Source organism: Dromiciops gliroides, chromosome 2 (genome assembly GCF_019393635.1).
Source record: "Dromiciops gliroides isolate mDroGli1 chromosome 2, mDroGli1.pri, whole genome shotgun sequence".
NCBI classification, from domain to species: domain Eukaryota; kingdom Metazoa; phylum Chordata; class Mammalia; order Microbiotheria; family Microbiotheriidae; genus Dromiciops; species Dromiciops gliroides.
In genome coordinates this window covers 488371859-488388143 of record NC_057862.1, presented here as the reverse complement: position 1 = coordinate 488388143, position 16285 = coordinate 488371859, and the positions used below count along the sequence as shown (strand labels likewise).

Sequence of the window (16285 nt, the reverse complement as noted above, 5' to 3'; positions counted from 1 at the left end):
ACTTTGTCCTTCCCTGGTCACTACTTTCTCTCTCCCTCTCCCTCTCCCTCTCCCTCTCCCTCTCCCTCTCCCTCTCCCTCTCCCTCTCCCTCTCCCTCTCCCTCTCCCTCTCCCTCTCCCTCTCCCTCTCCCTCTCCCTCTCCCTCTCCCTCTCCCTCTCCCTCTCCCTCTCCCTCTCCCTCTCCCTCTCCCTCTCCCTCTCCCTCTCCTTCTCTCTGTATTTTAACTTTTTTTACTTCATTAGAGTGTTGTGTTTATGTCTGATTGCTGTGTTATACAACATACCTTGATAAACTAAAGACTATCCAGTGGTGGGTAAACCAAATGGCATATGGCATCATCTCAGTGACATACAAGAACCAGGTGAAGGAATAATGGAATACTTAGAGAACATAGTGTAACTGTCCTCAATTATTTGAAAGTTCCTGACCTGAAAAAAAGTGATCAGACTTTTCTGTTTGACTCCAAAATTGGTATAAGTTGCAAAGAAACAAATTTAGGCTTGAGGAAAGAAAAATTTCCTAGTCATTTAAAAGTGGAGATCGATGCCATGTTTGGTTGTGCGTTCTCCCTCACCTGACAAACCATATGTTCTCTTCTCATATATATTGCAGAGGGAAGTCTTATCAGATATGGGTTAGACTAGATGGCCTTTGGAGTCCCTTTCAATGCTGAGATTTCATGGTGTCTAGAACATAAAATTTAATTGAGGGAATTAACAAATTAAATCAATTGTCTAAGACGTGAGATGGTTTTTTTTTGTTTGTTTCTTTCTGAGTTAATTGACTTTAACACCTGGAAAGTTCAATGTACAGGTGAGATTAATTGGCAAGAATTTTAAAAGGGAAATGATGATCACTATGGGTCTGCAGGAGAACTTTTAACCAGACTCACCTCATTTCCTTTTTTCAAATACAGGGATATTAGATTCATGAAAAGGTATAACACCACTAACATTTTTTTCCTTTTTCCAGCAAGAGATTTGACCAAAAGTCTAAATTGTTCTTATGTATAGTAGTGAGACATGGGGTAGATAATAACAAAGTTAGGGGAGTTCATAACCAATTGAAGGGCCAGACCTACAAAGTTATTTAATGTATTCATGAAAACCTTGAGGGAGAAGATCTGGCTCTGCCTCTGTACCATGTAACATGTTTTATGAATGATTCAGATGAAAATATAGATGTATGTTTATTACATTTTTAGATGACAAGAAGTGCCAAGAGAAAGGATGTTGGATGACAGAATTGGAATTTTTTTTTAAAGTCTAAAAAGCCCAGAACAATGGGTCAAATCTCTTAAGAGGAAATTTGGTAAGGGTAAATATAAAATCCTTTGATTAGGGAAGGGGATAAGCATTTAGAAAGCATCTGCTATATGCCAACAACTGTGCTAAGTGCTTTACAAACATTATCTCATTTGATTCCCACAACCGCCTTGGGAGGTAGGTGCTATTATTATGTCCATTTTATAATGGTGAATCCAAGGCAAAAAGAGGTTAAATGACTTGCCTAGATTCACATAGGTAGTACCTATCTGAGACCAGATTTTAACTCAGATCTTCCCAGCATCCTGTGCCCACTGTAACACTTAAGCTTGCCTCAAGGGAGAGACATGGATAAATAAGTTTTGTGAAGGAGTACCTGGAGTTGCTTAATAGGACCCCAGGCCCAAAGTGACGAACAAAAAGCTAATGTGTCTAGGACAAGAGAGGAGGCATTGCTGTTTTCTGTCCCAGTCAAACCTAAACTGGGACTTACATATTTAGCTCTGGATGACAGATTTTAGGAAGCTGACAAAACAGCAGTTTTCAAGGCATGAAATTCTGAAGGCACAATGGGAAGGTGTTCTAATAAAGTAGAAAAGAGAGAGATATTAAAAGTTACCTATGTAGGGAGAAGCTAGGTGGTACAGTGGATAAAGCACTGGCCCTGGTTTCAGGAGGACCTGAGTTCAAATCTGGCCTCAGACACTTGACACTTACTAGCTGTGTGATCTTGAGCAAGTCATTTAACCCTCATTGCCCCGCAAAAAAAAAAAAAGTGACCAATGTAGTTGTATAGAAAATTCATTTGACAAATAACATATTTAAAAGACACATATAAATATGAACAAGAGCAGAAAATGAAATATGAAAATAAAAGATTAGCACAATAATATAAGAAGAATGTAAGGAATATTAGTGATCATAGAGACCTGAGGCTGGTAATGAATGCTAATGACAGAAAAAAAAAAAGTTTTTACTATCTTGTAGTCAAGAGAAGAATCAAAGAATGGACAGAATATAGTGGACAGGATAAAAAAATAGATGTTAAGAAGACTTTATTAGCCACCTCTTATTTTGTGTCTATCTTCCCTTCAAAGGAGAATGATATTTGAACTAGAAAGGGAATTACCAACATGATCGTATCATGTTTATTGCACTACTATACATTATATTACTATAATGGGAACTGGGAAATCTCTTGATTATTTTTATTAGTTCCCCCAATCAACTTGATGAGATTTTAGGTCATGAGTTTTTGTTAGAATGAGAACTTCCCATGGAGCTAGATAAGTGCACTGCTTACAAGACTAACCTATATGATAAAATTAAGTATAATCCTGGGGGATGTCAGAGAATGAACCATTAAAGAAATGGAGAGTTCTCAAGCATTCCTTTATTCCATTAAAAGCTATACCAAGTAAACATTTTGAAATGGAAATGGAAGAGCCTAGAGAAATATAGAAAGGAATACACATTTGTTCAATTAGGAGGCATATGTGGGGATGAATTATTAAAATGTTAATAAGGAGATGAGAAACAAAAATGGTCAGAGAGAAAGATAAATATCACAGGTAGAAGGCCTATGGATGGTAGTTTGTTTTGATGGTCTCCGGAAAAAAAATAGAACCTGGAAAGATAGGGGACTAACCATACTGAGGAAGAAAGGAGGAAAGGTAGGGAAATCATAATCACATAACAGAAGTATATAAGAAGTATTTAAACATGGAAAAAAGAGTGAAGGAAATGGGTCTCTTCCTCTTCTCTCCTCCACAAACACTTAAAGGTCTCTCTGTATCAATATACCTTAAACTCAAAAGGAATATAGGAAGGGACAGAGACAAGAGAGAGGAAGAGGGATTTTAAGAGGGAAGATAGGCTAGGTAGGTAGCTAGGTGGCACAGTAGATAGACCACTAGGCTTAGAATGAGGAAGAGTCATCTTCCTGAGTTCAACTCTGGCCTCAGATACTTACTGTGTGACCCTGGACAAGTCACTTAACCCTGTTTGCCTTAGTTTCGTCATCTGTAAAATGAACTGCAGAAGGAAATGGCAAACATTCCTAAATCTTTGCCAAGAAAATCCCAAAATGGGGTCACAGAAAGTTGGACATGACTGCAATAACTGAACAACCACCACCACCACAAATGAGCTAGATAAAGAAAAAGTCATAAGCAAAAGAGAAAAGCATAAAGGGAGGATTAAAAAGGAAGTAATGGGGGGAAAAGGAAGTAATAAAAGATATGCCCTAGCTACTTGGTAAGAGGACACAGGGAATTCCTTTTATAGTAAACATTGAATGTTTGTTAAACAATGGATTGGTTGACAGGACCCAACAGTATGAATTCCTATTGGCTGAGCAGCCCCCTCTGTCATTCTTAAGAGGGAGCTACCTCTCTCTTTTATCCATTTTGTATGCTTACTCTCTATAAGACATTCAGACCAAAGTGCAGCAACAGAAGTAGAGGCAGGAAGGTTGTAACTTGTAAGAGAATCACAATATGAGGATCCCAGGTATATGCAGACAAGCCCAAGAAGACAGTTTCTGGAAACTTCAGTTCCTGGTTACCTTTTTTGCCTTTCTTTTTTTCTTTTTTTGAGCAGAGATCAGAAAGTAGTAACCCTGAAAATGGACATTTACAGCATTAGGAGTCACCCATATGTAAATCTTGAGTTCTCAAATTGTATTCCAAGAGGAAGAAGACTTCAACAGCTTGCAATTTGGATAAATAAGAGGTTCCTCCAATAACTGGAGTTTTGGACATTGTCAATATCCCATGATATTGTGATGAGTTTGATTGAACAGCTCAGGCCCAAGGTAATGGAGAAATATCTATTCAATAATCTCACAGGAGGCTAATACCTTCCAAGGAGGTTACATGGCCTTTTTGAGTATTTTATTTTTCTGCATTAATTAATTAGTTCCTGTATGTCTTTTGAATCTTAAGCATTTTCTATGGTAAGAAGAATAAAGGCTGTCCCACATCCCATATCCACATTGTACAATGAGTGACTATGCAGAAGTTGGGGAGCATATCTACCCCCTCTTTGGGGGGAAATCCTAAAGACATTCATGCCTAAGATCTTTGTTAGAAATTCCCTGGTAGTTTTGCTCCAAGGTGGGGGTGTGTGTGATAACAAGTCAAAATGTCATTGACCCTTCTTGAATCAGTCCCCCAGGGTCAAATCTACTCTATGGAAGCCCAGATTCCCTTAAGAAGCCCTGGGAGACATGAAGGCAAGTGAGGAGATGGTAAGAGAGCAATTTTCTGCCTTCAATAAGAGTAATCTGAGGCTCAGAGAGTTTAAGTAACTTGTCCAAGACCACCGAGCTAGTAAGTACAGGAGGCAAGATTTGAACCTAGATCTTTCTTGTCTCAAAGTCCAACACTATTTTTACTATCCCCATTCTGCTCCTAACATAGATTCCTGGCAAAAGTCTAGAATGTGTTATTAATATTATTAGATATTTGAAATATATCTTTATTATGACTGAAACAAAAAATGGGAATGACAGTAACAAATGAGATTCACATGTAATTATCATAATGGTTTTATATTTGAAACTGATATAATTGTCCAAAACAGCCAAAAAATCAGGGCCAATATGTGAATTGTGTATATTTTTTTAAACTGCCACATTCACTCCAAAGTCCCTTCATCTTCATCAGCATTCCAAAGATGAAGTGCATGTTCTGCTTAGCTATATAACAAAATGTCAAACATGTCAAACTACAACTCCAGCTTCATTCCCGTACTCACTTCATCTTCATCAGGAATACACTTGTCTGAGGACCTGTACTATTCATACTGAGCTGCCAAAGCATGGTCCTTAACAACCTCAGGAGATACAAGAACAGACTTGGCAGCAAACTTCAAATTCAGGTCTCTAGAAAGTTTTCTCACAAGCCAAAGGAAAGGCTTCTCCAAGTTGAAATTGCTTTTGGTTCATATATCATTGTACTGGACATTTTTCTCCCCACTAACAACACTGAAATGCACCTTGAATTTTCTTTCCTTAATATCCATTTTGTGGCCAAATAGCACCCTAGGGATATTTTCACACTTTGGTACCAAGACCCTACACTGGTCAGGTCTATTCTTATAAGTAATTGTACATGTTGTAGCAAATATTTATAAAAGTAGGGACACACTTCTGAAATTCACCTCTCTAGTGACATTTGAGAAAAGTAGCTCTTCCAGTACCTTTATCCCCAGTTGTTACAAGTTTGAACTGAATCTGGATGAATTTGGTCCTTGGGTGACCATTATAATGGTTCTTCCAGAAGCATCACTAGCACCATTGACTAAACTTGAACATATAAATAAAACCCCATCATGGCTTTAGTAAGAAGAGGTTATGTCAGACTAATCTCATTTACATTTTTCTTTTTTTTGACAGGGTAAGCAATGCCATAAGTATGGTTGATTCAGGTGCTAGCATAACTTTTAAAAATTAATTTTTAAATTTTACTTATGATGCCTTTGTTTTAGCATCAGCCATACTAGACAATATCATTCTGTGGATCTTTCCTTGTAACCTAGAAGAACAGTTAAGCAAAGCCAAATGATACATTGACAACATATGCAATATTCCATATTCCTAGTCCTTCCCAACCAAAGAAAGATGTATTTCCCTGTGTCTTCTCTAGGGCCAAAATGCTTTGCTTGCAATTTTGTAATCATGCATACAGTTTTTCTGGTTCTGCTTACTTCATTATACATCAATTTATAGAAGTCTTTCCATTTTTTTCTGATTTCTGTAGTCCTCATTTTAGTCATGGCCAATAAAACCTGTAATTCTATAAATATAACCCCAAAGGAACAAATAGAGTCAGTCCTCTTTGTTAGACCCTGTTGCTCAGCATCTGTGACTCAACAAACCTGATTTTTCTTCTACTACCTGGTCCCCAGGTTGTCTGAACTGCTCAGGCTGATTCTAGACACTTTATAGTTTCTGTAGTACCTTACTGTACATAAATGAAAGTTGTCAGATTGAACATATCCAGTAACAGAGACAAAGTTCAACTACCTTCAACTGACCTAACTATAGGGGCTATCTGCAATATAAAAACTATCAATGGACATATGCATACAAAAAGGATATAAGATGAGGAGTTAGAATGGCCTTACTGAAATCCAGAAGTTGGTGGGAAGGGACAGAAGAGAAAAAAAAAAGTGATATTGGACATGATGGAGAAGGGCCCAGCATTTCCCAATGTACCTGCTGCATGGCTAAGTGGCATGTCTCTGAAATAAGTTAGTTTGGAATGTGGCTCATGGTAACCCCTGAATTGAAGCTGGTCACTTATGACTAGATTAGCATTATCTCTGAATTAGTTTCCTGAGCCCTGTATTTTTTTTTTAGTTACCTTCTTTACCTTAAATTCAACCAAAGACCTCAAATGAAAGAATATGTAAAGATATGAAATACGTAAAATTTTGCAAACCTTATGGTATTACATAAATGTAAGCTACACAATCTATTAAATATTGGAGGGGGCGGGGAACAAAGTACAGTTTGTTTTGGATGCAGCAATGGGAAGGCTGTAACCAAGGCCAATTGTGGATTAGTGTCAATGGAAGAGAAGGAATAAAGTCATTATTTCCCTGACTCTTAGGCTCACAAAGCCTAGGAATACTAACCTGCTATCATTTTTAAGTCATTAGAATTAAGTCCCAGCAAAATAGATCATTTGAATTTGAGGAGAATAGATTTAAATTTCTATCAACTATCTGACTCTGTTGTTCCTCCAAAGGTAAAGAGACAGGGGAGAAAAGACTGGGACTGTGGTCCTTCTCTCCCTTTCCCTGTGCCTTCTGTTTAGGAGTACCTAAATTTACACTGTATATGTTACATATGTACAGCTGTAGTGTGCTCTTTCTTCCATTGGAATGTGAGCTCCTTGAGGGGAGGGAGTTTTGTGTTGGCCCTTCTTTGTATCTTCAGAGTTTAGCATAGCCCATTTTCCTCCTATCTAAGTTCCTGATTTCTGGGCCTTGGCTGTTGTCTTAGACGTTCCAGTGTCTTCCTGGGCTTAGGGCCACCTTGCACTAGCACACAAAATTACCCCTATCTATAGGTTCCTTAACCTGAACCATCGCTTCCCAAGATCTATTCGATTTTCCATTAATGTGTTTGCATCCTCCATTTTGTAGAAGTGCTCAAATCCAACAGCTCTCTGCTGCGGCCAATTCCTGACTTCTAAAGTTCAAGGCCATGCCAGGAGCTTCAACTCCAGACTCCATTCCCTCTCTCTTTTTCTTTTTCTTTTTTTTTTTAAATAACAAACTTTTTTATTTGTACTTTTGGGTTCCAATTTTTATCCCTCTTTCCCTCCCTCCCCCCCCCCTCCTCTCTGAGATGACAAATAATCAGATATGGGTTATGCATGTATGATCATGTAAAACATTACCATACTTCTTGTTTTGTACAAGCAAACTTAATTAAAAGAAAAAAATGAAAGAAAGCAAAAAATAGCATGCTTCAGTCTGTTCCCTCAATATCAGTTCTTTCTTTGGAGGTGGATAGTATGTTTCATCATTAGTCCTTTGGGATTGTCTTGGATCATTGTACTGTTGAGAAAAGTGAAGTCATTCACAATTCTTCATCAAACGATATTGCTGTCTCTATGCACAATACTCTCTTGGTTCTGCTCACTTCACTATACATCAATTCATACCTGTCTTTCCAGGCCTTTCTGAAGTCATCCTGCTTGCCATTTCTTATAGCACAATAATATTCCATCACCATCATTTACCACAATCTGTTTAGATATTCTCCAATTGATGGGCATTCCTTTGACTTCCAATTCTTAGCCACCACAAAAAGAGCTGCTATAAATATTTTTGTACAAATGGGTCTTTTTCTCTTTTTGCCCTTTCCCTTTGTCTGCTTCATTTTGTGCCTTGCCTTTTCTTAGAATTCACACTGCTAGAACCCAGGGGCTGTCTTTTTGGCTTTTGTTTGTATTCAATGCCTGCCACATAGTAAGTGCTTAATAATTGCTTGTTTCCTTCTTCTTTGTTACATACTAAATGCTGAAAAAATGTTCATTATTTGACTGATTGAGGAAAGACAGTCCAGGAAAATTAACAACCTGGCTTAAGGAGGATGGTAAAGGCATCTCCTGGGTCCCTAAAAGACAACATAGAAGTCACAGCCACAACTAAGCTCTGGAGGTGGGATTTGGAAGAATCAGAGTAGGAGTGAAGTGAAAGGTCATGGGGCTGGATGGGAGATGGAGGATGTAGGAAATGCATGGAAGATGGGGTCATGATGGGTGTCAAGGAGGGGCACAGCATCTAAGCCTGGTTCAGGACCTGGGCACAGGGTATTTGAGGGTGACAAGGACTGGAGGCGCACAAAAAAAAAACAGTTGGGATCGAAAGGGTTACAGAGACGCGAGGAGAGTGGGGAGGGAAGAAAGTAAAGAAAGAGTGGGCTGGGGCGAGAGGGCTGGACGGAGGCGGGGTCAACCCTCGCGCCCTGCCCCCTTCGAATCTCTCTTCGCCCGCTTCTGGTGCAGTGCTTCCCGCCACCCACAGAAACTCCATTTCCCACACGTCTCCAGGGCACCGGGGCAGGCGCAGATACACCCTCACGCGCTTCGGTAGGCGTGACGATTCCAGGGCGCAGGCGCACATTGGTCTTAGAGACGAATTGGGAAGCTGAGTGAAATCAGGAGCCGGCGCTATGGCGGAGACAGACCCCAAAACTGTACAGGACCTGACCGCTGTGGTGGGACCCAGGGCCCGGGGTTGGGGCAGGGGGCGGCGGGTGGGGGAAAGATCGCTTCGGAAGTCCGGGGATAGCCAGCGCGCTGTCGGAGGCAGAGGTCGCATCGACTCTCTCGAAGCTCGGCGGCCTCCGCCCCGTCCCCGCCCAGCGCTGGATTCTCAGCTCCCCCTCAGTCTCCTCCGCCCCCCGCCCATCGCCCGAGGGGGCAAGTGCTTGGCTGGGGTTGCCTCTCGACTGATCCCCTGTTTTCCCCAACCCTGGGGCCATTCCTGGTGGGAAGACCCCGAATCCGCCCTTGAATAGCACCCCGGGTCCTCCTGTCACTGGTGGGGGAGAGGGAGTTTCCTGAGGCTGGGGGCGAGGTAGGGTGGGAACAGATCCCGGCTTTTACGTTGGTTGACTACACAGTGAATCCGCAGGGCCGAGAGGACCCAGGCCCTAGCTCCCATTTCTGTCCTCCACACTTTCTCCCCATCCCCCTTACCCAACAGCCAACCCTCCTCCCTCGTATCCCCCTTACCCAGCAGCCCAGAGATGGCTCCCAGCTACCCCCCCCCACACACACACATCATTTCCCTTATCCAACAGCTCAGAGATGCTTCCCAGCAAACTTCTTCTCCACCACTAATCAGCATCCCTTTCTTTCTTCCTTTCTTCAGGTTAAGACGCTTCTCCAGCAGATGCAAGACAAGTTTCAGACCATGTCAGACCAGATAATTGGCCGAAATATCCTTTCTCCTTAGAGTTGCCTCCTTCTTCCCCCTCCTTTCCCAATTTCAGGCCTTCCCTCACACAGTATTGGATGGTGGTACAGTGGGTTTAAGAGGTTGCTCATTCATCTGCCCAGCTTAACAAGGATTGCCTCTGCTAAGATGGAGACCAGTCTTGTTAGAAGCCACTTGTATTTATACACAGGGACTGGGAGGTACATAAATGATGGAAAAATTCTGAGGTGACTAGCTTGTTGGCCTTTCTCTTCTTATAGAGGCCAGGCTATGTATACCCTGGTCAGGTCATCTCCAAGCCTGGACCCAGGAACATCTAAGTATGTAGATGGCTACTGCCACTACTAACTGTAGCTATAGCTACATATGTATACGGATATGACTACATACAGATATACTCAAGTGTGTATGTGTGTTTCTATTTGTAAGGTGAACAAGGACGAGACATTGAGGTGTAGTGGATATAGGTCTAGTCTTGGAGGCAGGAAGACCCTCAAGTTCCTGTTTCTGATGGCTGTGTAGACTATGGGCAAATCATATAACCTTTCTGTGCCTCAGGCAACTCTCTAAGACTCTTGATCTTTGTCTTTGGAGGTAGTTTTTGAAACTGTGGGGCACCTAAGTCCTGAGTTCAAATCTCACTTCAGACACTAGCTGTGTGACCCTGGGCAAGTGACTTAACCCCAATTGCCTCAAACATCCAGGGCCATCTCCTGTCTCTGGGTATATCTTGCCACTGGACCCAAATGGCTCTGGAGAAGAGAGTGATGTTGGTGACTGTGCAGCTCTCCCTCACTTAAATCTAGTTCTCTCCAAGCCATGATAATACCTCCTGATGTCACGGTCCTCTTTGAGAATAAAGGACAAAAAAACCCCAAAATCTGCAGTTTTCACACAAGTGAAATGAGAGGTCCTGAACCAAAAAATATGGGGAAGGAAGGCAGAGTTTGGGGTGGAAGAACAGGTATATCTCAGGAATATCATTTGTTGGCCAGTCCATCTTTCCCCTTGAGGGGGAGGTCAGGATAAACCATAGTCTGCTCATATTAGCCTAAATCTGGATTTAGTTTGACTTGCTAGAGGTCACATAGTTTAATATGTGAGTAGAGCAGTAAGCACAATAAGTGATGGAGCAATTTTACTGAGTGTTGTCTTTAACATGTTGGACTTGATGATATGAGCAGTCGAATTGATGACTTGGAGAAAAACATCGCTGACCTTATGACCCAAGCAGGGGTGGAAGAAATAGAAGGGGAAAACAAAGTACCTGCTACACGTAATAGTTAAAGGTAAGAGGCAGATTGATTTTTTTGCCTTTTTGATAAAATTTTGTAGTCTTTTAATGGTTCCTTCACCCCCCCCTCCCCATTTGGTTTTTTTTGGGGTTTTTTGTTTTTATGGGGCAATGGGGTTAAGTGACTTGCCCAGGGTCACACAGCTAGTGTCAAGTGTCTGAAGCCAGATTTGAACTCAGGTACTCCTGACTCCAGGGCCAGTGCTTTATCCACTGCGCCACCTAGCCGCCCCCCATTTGGTTTTGATAGATTATTGGCATTATGTTCTTTCTTAGAAGAAATTCAGATATCAGAAATTTTGACAATCAAAATATACTTCATATCTTGAAAGAACAATGGTTACAGTTAACCATGCACAATGTTTTGCCTCAAGTCATAAGGCTCTTCATTGTAAGCCTTATCCCCTATGCTTTGTTTCTCTACTTATCCTTGTTAAGGCCCAGATAATAATTTTCAGTTTTAGCTCCTTTCCCATCATTTTTGGCATTTTAATCTTTTTTGGTTAAGTAAAATTTACTGACAGAATTATTGAAACACCAAAACCAAAAAGAATAATAAAGAATGCCATTATGCTGCCTACTTGTGCCAAATTCTGTTTTATAAAATACAAAGTAACAAATGATCCATAAACAGTCATGGAAGGCAAGTGGTTCTTTAAATTATTTTTATCTAAGCATAGGTTCGTAGTGTGATAACGACTGAATGTCTAATTTGTTGCCTTATCTTTGGAATGGAATTATTCCTTTCTTTCTTTGGGATATTTTGGAAAATGACCTATTCATAAGTTTCTCTGGACCTGATTCTTCATGGTTTAAACAAAAGAATTTCCATAAAATTAATTAAGAGTTTTTCCCTCAAGAATTGTGGAATAGGAACAAACTTAAAATGACAGCAACTAACAGAAGCACTGGATTTGGAACCAGAGACCCTTGGTTCAAATCCTGGTTCTGCTAATTATTTTGACTTGGGGAAGTCAATACCAGTAATAATTCACATTTAAATGATAATAGCTAACATAAATGTCAGTCACAGAGCCTCTTGTGTTCTTCACAAAAACCCTGGGGATCTAAATGCTATTATAATCCTCATTTTACAGATAAGGAAACTGAGACAAACAGTGGTTAAATGACTTGCCCCCATCACACAGCTAGTAAGTGTCTTAAGATAGATTTGATCTCAGGTTTTCCTGACTCCAAGCCTAGCTTCTAGCCATTGCACCACCCAGCTACCTCCTCACACTTTTCACACAGCTCCATGAAATAATTAATGTGAGCATCAATATCCTCATTCTGCAGAGGAAAAAACTAAGACTCCAAGTCTGTGATCATACAGTTAATCCATTTCTGAGATGAAATATATATACCTGGTCTCCTGATTGTCAAGTCCTGTACTTTCTGCTGAGTAATTCTTTGGCCCTCAGTTTGCCACCATGTAAAATGAAAGGTTTGGACTAGGTGGCCTCTAAGGTCCCTTTCAGCTCTATGAAGTTAAAAAATGAGAAACAGAAGAGGAAAAAAAAAACATTTCAGGTTGTGGTTTTTTTTTTTTGGTAGGGCAATGAGGGTGAAGATTTGAACTCAGGTCTTCCTGAATCCAGGGTCAGTGCTTTATCTACTGCACCACCTAGCTGCCCCCCCACAGCACTTGTTTTTAATCTGGTGTAGAATTCTTCAGACATTGGGGAAATAATCTGCTTTTGGCATATTTTATGAAAACTTTTCAGTTGATGATTGATGTTCTTCTAGTTCTACATTATCACTTGTGAATTCTACAGTAAAAATTTGTCAACAGTATTTCTTTTTTTCCCCCACACAGGTTTTAATCATTTAGAGTGAATTCTGGAAAATATTTTTTACAAGCCAAGAGGTGAATGAACAGCTTTTCTCAACTAACTACTGTGCGAAAATTTTTTTTTTTAATTATAAAGCTTGTATTCCTAAAATATGCAGTTTAGTTAGGTTTCAGGGTGGTTTATTTTTTGATTTCTTGTATGTAGTAGCTTCCTAATATATGACATAAAATGTGTAAACATTAGTAAATTGAAATTCTAACTACTCTTGGCTAAAATTTTAAAAATTTTTAGTGCATTTTTTGTCAAGTCATTTGTTCCTTTTGTAGTAGTTTCAGTTTAATAACAAATTGCTGTGACTTTTTTTTAAGAAATATATTAATTTTTTCAACTGTTATTAGACTCTCTTTGTGAAGTAAAACACCTAGAGTCTGTGGTTTGTAATTCTCAGCACAAAATTACTGTTGTACTAATAACAAACAAATGGTATGTTGACCATATTTTTAAAGCAGACAAAAAATTCAAGCATTTTCTATTTAGATGTCTGTCATTGCTATGTTTCCATGGCTGAAAACGATACCTAAGAATCTACTGTAAAAAGCCCTGAAAAGGAGCTGAAATTGATTGACAGTAACTACTGCCACTTTTTAATACACTAGAGGATTTGGATAGTGATAATATCTTAATTCCTCACAAATACTAGGGACAGAAAATAACCTTCTATAAAGATAAATTGCATTTACTGGTTAGAATTTTTGTGTGTCATAACACTTCAGTAATTAGTTATAACATCAAAAGTGCTCACTATTGAAAGGGTTTTAAAACCCACTTAACTCCATATTTACCTGTGCTACTGATGTTAAAGAGCATTTGTCAATTAGAAGAAAAAGCAAATAGCCATTGTGAATCCTTGTTCGTTTACTGCTTATTGATTATTGGATGCCCTTATTGTAAGCTTGGATTTTTTAAAGAAAAATTGTGGATTTTGTTGTTTACTTCTTTTCTTACCTAAATGCTTGCAAAATAACAATTTTGTAATAGATTATAGGTGGAATGGAAAATACCAAACATTTTCATCACTACATATTCTCCCTATCTTTTAATAAAGAGGTAAGGGTTACAGATTGGACACCCAGATGACTGATTTATCAAATTGCTTCTGTGTTTTAAAAAAATAAATAAAGGTCAAGATAAAGCTGAAGAATGATATAGAGGTAGAGAGTCATTTTTCCTGGAGAAGAACTTTTAAGTGAATATTTTGTGATTGTAGGAGAAATTTTCTGTATCACCAGACAGTTTATTGTATTGTTATAAATATGGAATAAAGCTATGAAATAACAATTTGTTCTAGTCATGATATGTCTGGTAGAAAATGAAGCAATCTTATTAAACCTCTGTTTGTGCCTGCTACATACAGAGAGCCCTGTGCTTTGTATTCCCAGCCTGGTCAGGAAGGTTGGAGCCACTTTATGGAGGGATTTGAATTTCAGTTAGGATGTACTGTAGGCAGTGGGGAGTCACAGAAATTTTTTGAATGGAATGACTTTTTATCTGTTTTAATGAGAATAATAAAGAAAATATGATGGGGCTTCAGAAGGGAGGAAATGTCTAAGGAGCAGGAGGTGGAAAGGGGCTGAGGAAATTGGAGAGGGTGGGTAGAGTTATAGATGCATGTTTGATCCTAGAGATCACAGCCTAGTGATTTAGCTATTCCTAGGCATGCTCTTAGAACAGGGTAGGTGGTGCCATTTATAGAAGTAGAGAAGTTCATTCAGTAGACATTAAACATCTGCTTTGTGCCAGGCACTGGGCAAAGTTAAGGGTAAAGATAGGTGTAGGAGTAGAGATGGGGAATGGGGAGAAGAGAATCTTAAAACTTTAGGGATGACCTAATATGATCCCCCACATTTTACAGTTCAAAAAACAGGCCTATAGATATTAAGTGACTTGCCCAGGGTCATAGAAATCCAAAGGTAGTGGAGGGCCCTCACCAGCATCTAGCTGAGACAATTGCACTCATTCCACCTGCTGGATAAGGGTATGTTTCTGCATGATTTTTCACCCTTAGTACTCAGTTCATCCCAAAGATCATTGTTGTTGCTGGAGCTTATTTTCTTTTCAAAATAATCACTGGTGGGAGCAACCGGTGATCCTGCCCACTGGAAGTGGGATACTGGCTGCAGTGGTGGGCTGGGCCAGGCCTAAATTACAACTGTTCTACTGGGGCTTTGGCCTCAGTACTCAACAACACACAGTTGCTGCCTCAGACTCCTCTGCTGTTACAGCATCATCCATCTTTCTCAACCATCAGTGGTGGGAGTGTTGGAGGAGCACACTGTTTTATTCTTCAATGAAGAAAGGTACTAATGTGTACTTCCCTGTGGGCATAGAGATGAGTTTGCAGTCTTACTATCCACTTTTCTGTGGTGTCCTCTGAACTACTGGACCTTACCATCTTCCCTACTTATGTTCTCTCTGGATTCCTGGACCTCTAGGGATATTTCAGGCCTGTAAATAAAGATTCAGGTGTCACCTATGAACAGGTAATAATGGATTGTTGTATGAATAGATAGAACTGCCAAAGAAGCATATAGAGAGAAAAGAGCCTAGGCCAGAAAACTTGGGGAACACATATGCCTAGGCATAAGTGTGAGCTAGCAAAAGGGAACAAAAATAGAATCAGAAGGCTTCTATGTCATATAAATCATAAAATAGCTGAGGATAATAAAAATTAAGTAGTTCACAGCATCATGTTAAAAGGGACAAGGAGGATATATAAACCAAAAGGTCATTCGAATTTGGCAACAAGTTATTAGAGACCTTAGAAAGAACTATTCAAGTAAGGGGTAATGAGCCAGATTTCAAAAACCAGATTTCAAAGAGTGAGTGGTTGATTTAAAAAAAAAAAAGTGGCACAGGTGGAAATCATTACAGGAATTTGACAGGAAATGCAGAATAATTTATGAGAGGTTAATTTCAAGGAAAAAAACTTTTTTTGTATTTTTAGCATGTCTAAAAAGAGAGACAAAAGTCTGGGGGTGGGGGAGAAAGAAAATGATGTGTACAGAAAAAGAATGATTGGTGAAGCAAGGTCATAGAGAATTGAATGATTTAAAGTCAGAAGGAATCTCAAAAGTCATCTAGTCCAACTCTCATTTTACAGATAAGAAAGCACCAGCATAGTGGATAGAGTCCTGGGTCTACAGTCAACAACACAAGTTCAAATCCTTCCTCAGACACTTACTGTATCATCCTGGGCAAGTCACTTAACTTCTTTTTGCCTCAGGTTCCTCAACTGTAAAATAGGGATAATAATAGCACTTACCTTGCAGGGTTGTTGGCATGATATATTTGTAAAGTGCTTAGCACAGTGCCTGGCACATATTAGGCAATATAAATGCTTATTCCCTTTCCTCCCTCTTAAGTGACTTGCCCAAGGTCACACAGGTAATAAGTGGCAGAGTCAAGATT

General features: G+C 39.6%; 1 protein-coding gene across 1 annotated transcript; it reads left to right on the top strand.

Annotated features, from left to right (window-relative positions):
• The first annotated feature begins 8865 nt into the window (after positions 1-8865).
• HSBP1 (heat shock factor binding protein 1) lies at positions 8866-14155 on the top strand. The gene is made up of 4 exons (XM_043988307.1): positions 8866-9005; positions 9665-9731; positions 10899-11021; positions 12842-14155. Exons 1-3 carry the CDS (start codon positions 8961-8963, stop codon positions 11015-11017), a joined length of 231 nt encoding a protein of 76 aa, XP_043844242.1. The 5' UTR covers positions 8866-8960; the 3' UTR covers positions 11018-11021; positions 12842-14155.
• The last annotated feature ends 2130 nt before the right edge of the window (positions 14156-16285 follow it).

Bases quoted from the DNA above. Each gene is read 5' to 3' on its own strand.
- HSBP1 (XM_043988307.1), top strand. From the start codon at position 8,961: ATGGCGGAGACAGACCCCAAAACTGTACAGGACCTGACCGCTGTG. The intron at 9,006-9,664 runs GTGGGACCCAGG...TCCTTTCTTCAG, and splicing joins TACAGGACCTGACCGCTGTG to GTTAAGACGCTTCTCCAGCA. The intron at 9,732-10,898 runs ATATCCTTTCTC...AACATGTTGGAC, and splicing joins AGACCAGATAATTGGCCGAA to TTGATGATATGAGCAGTCGA.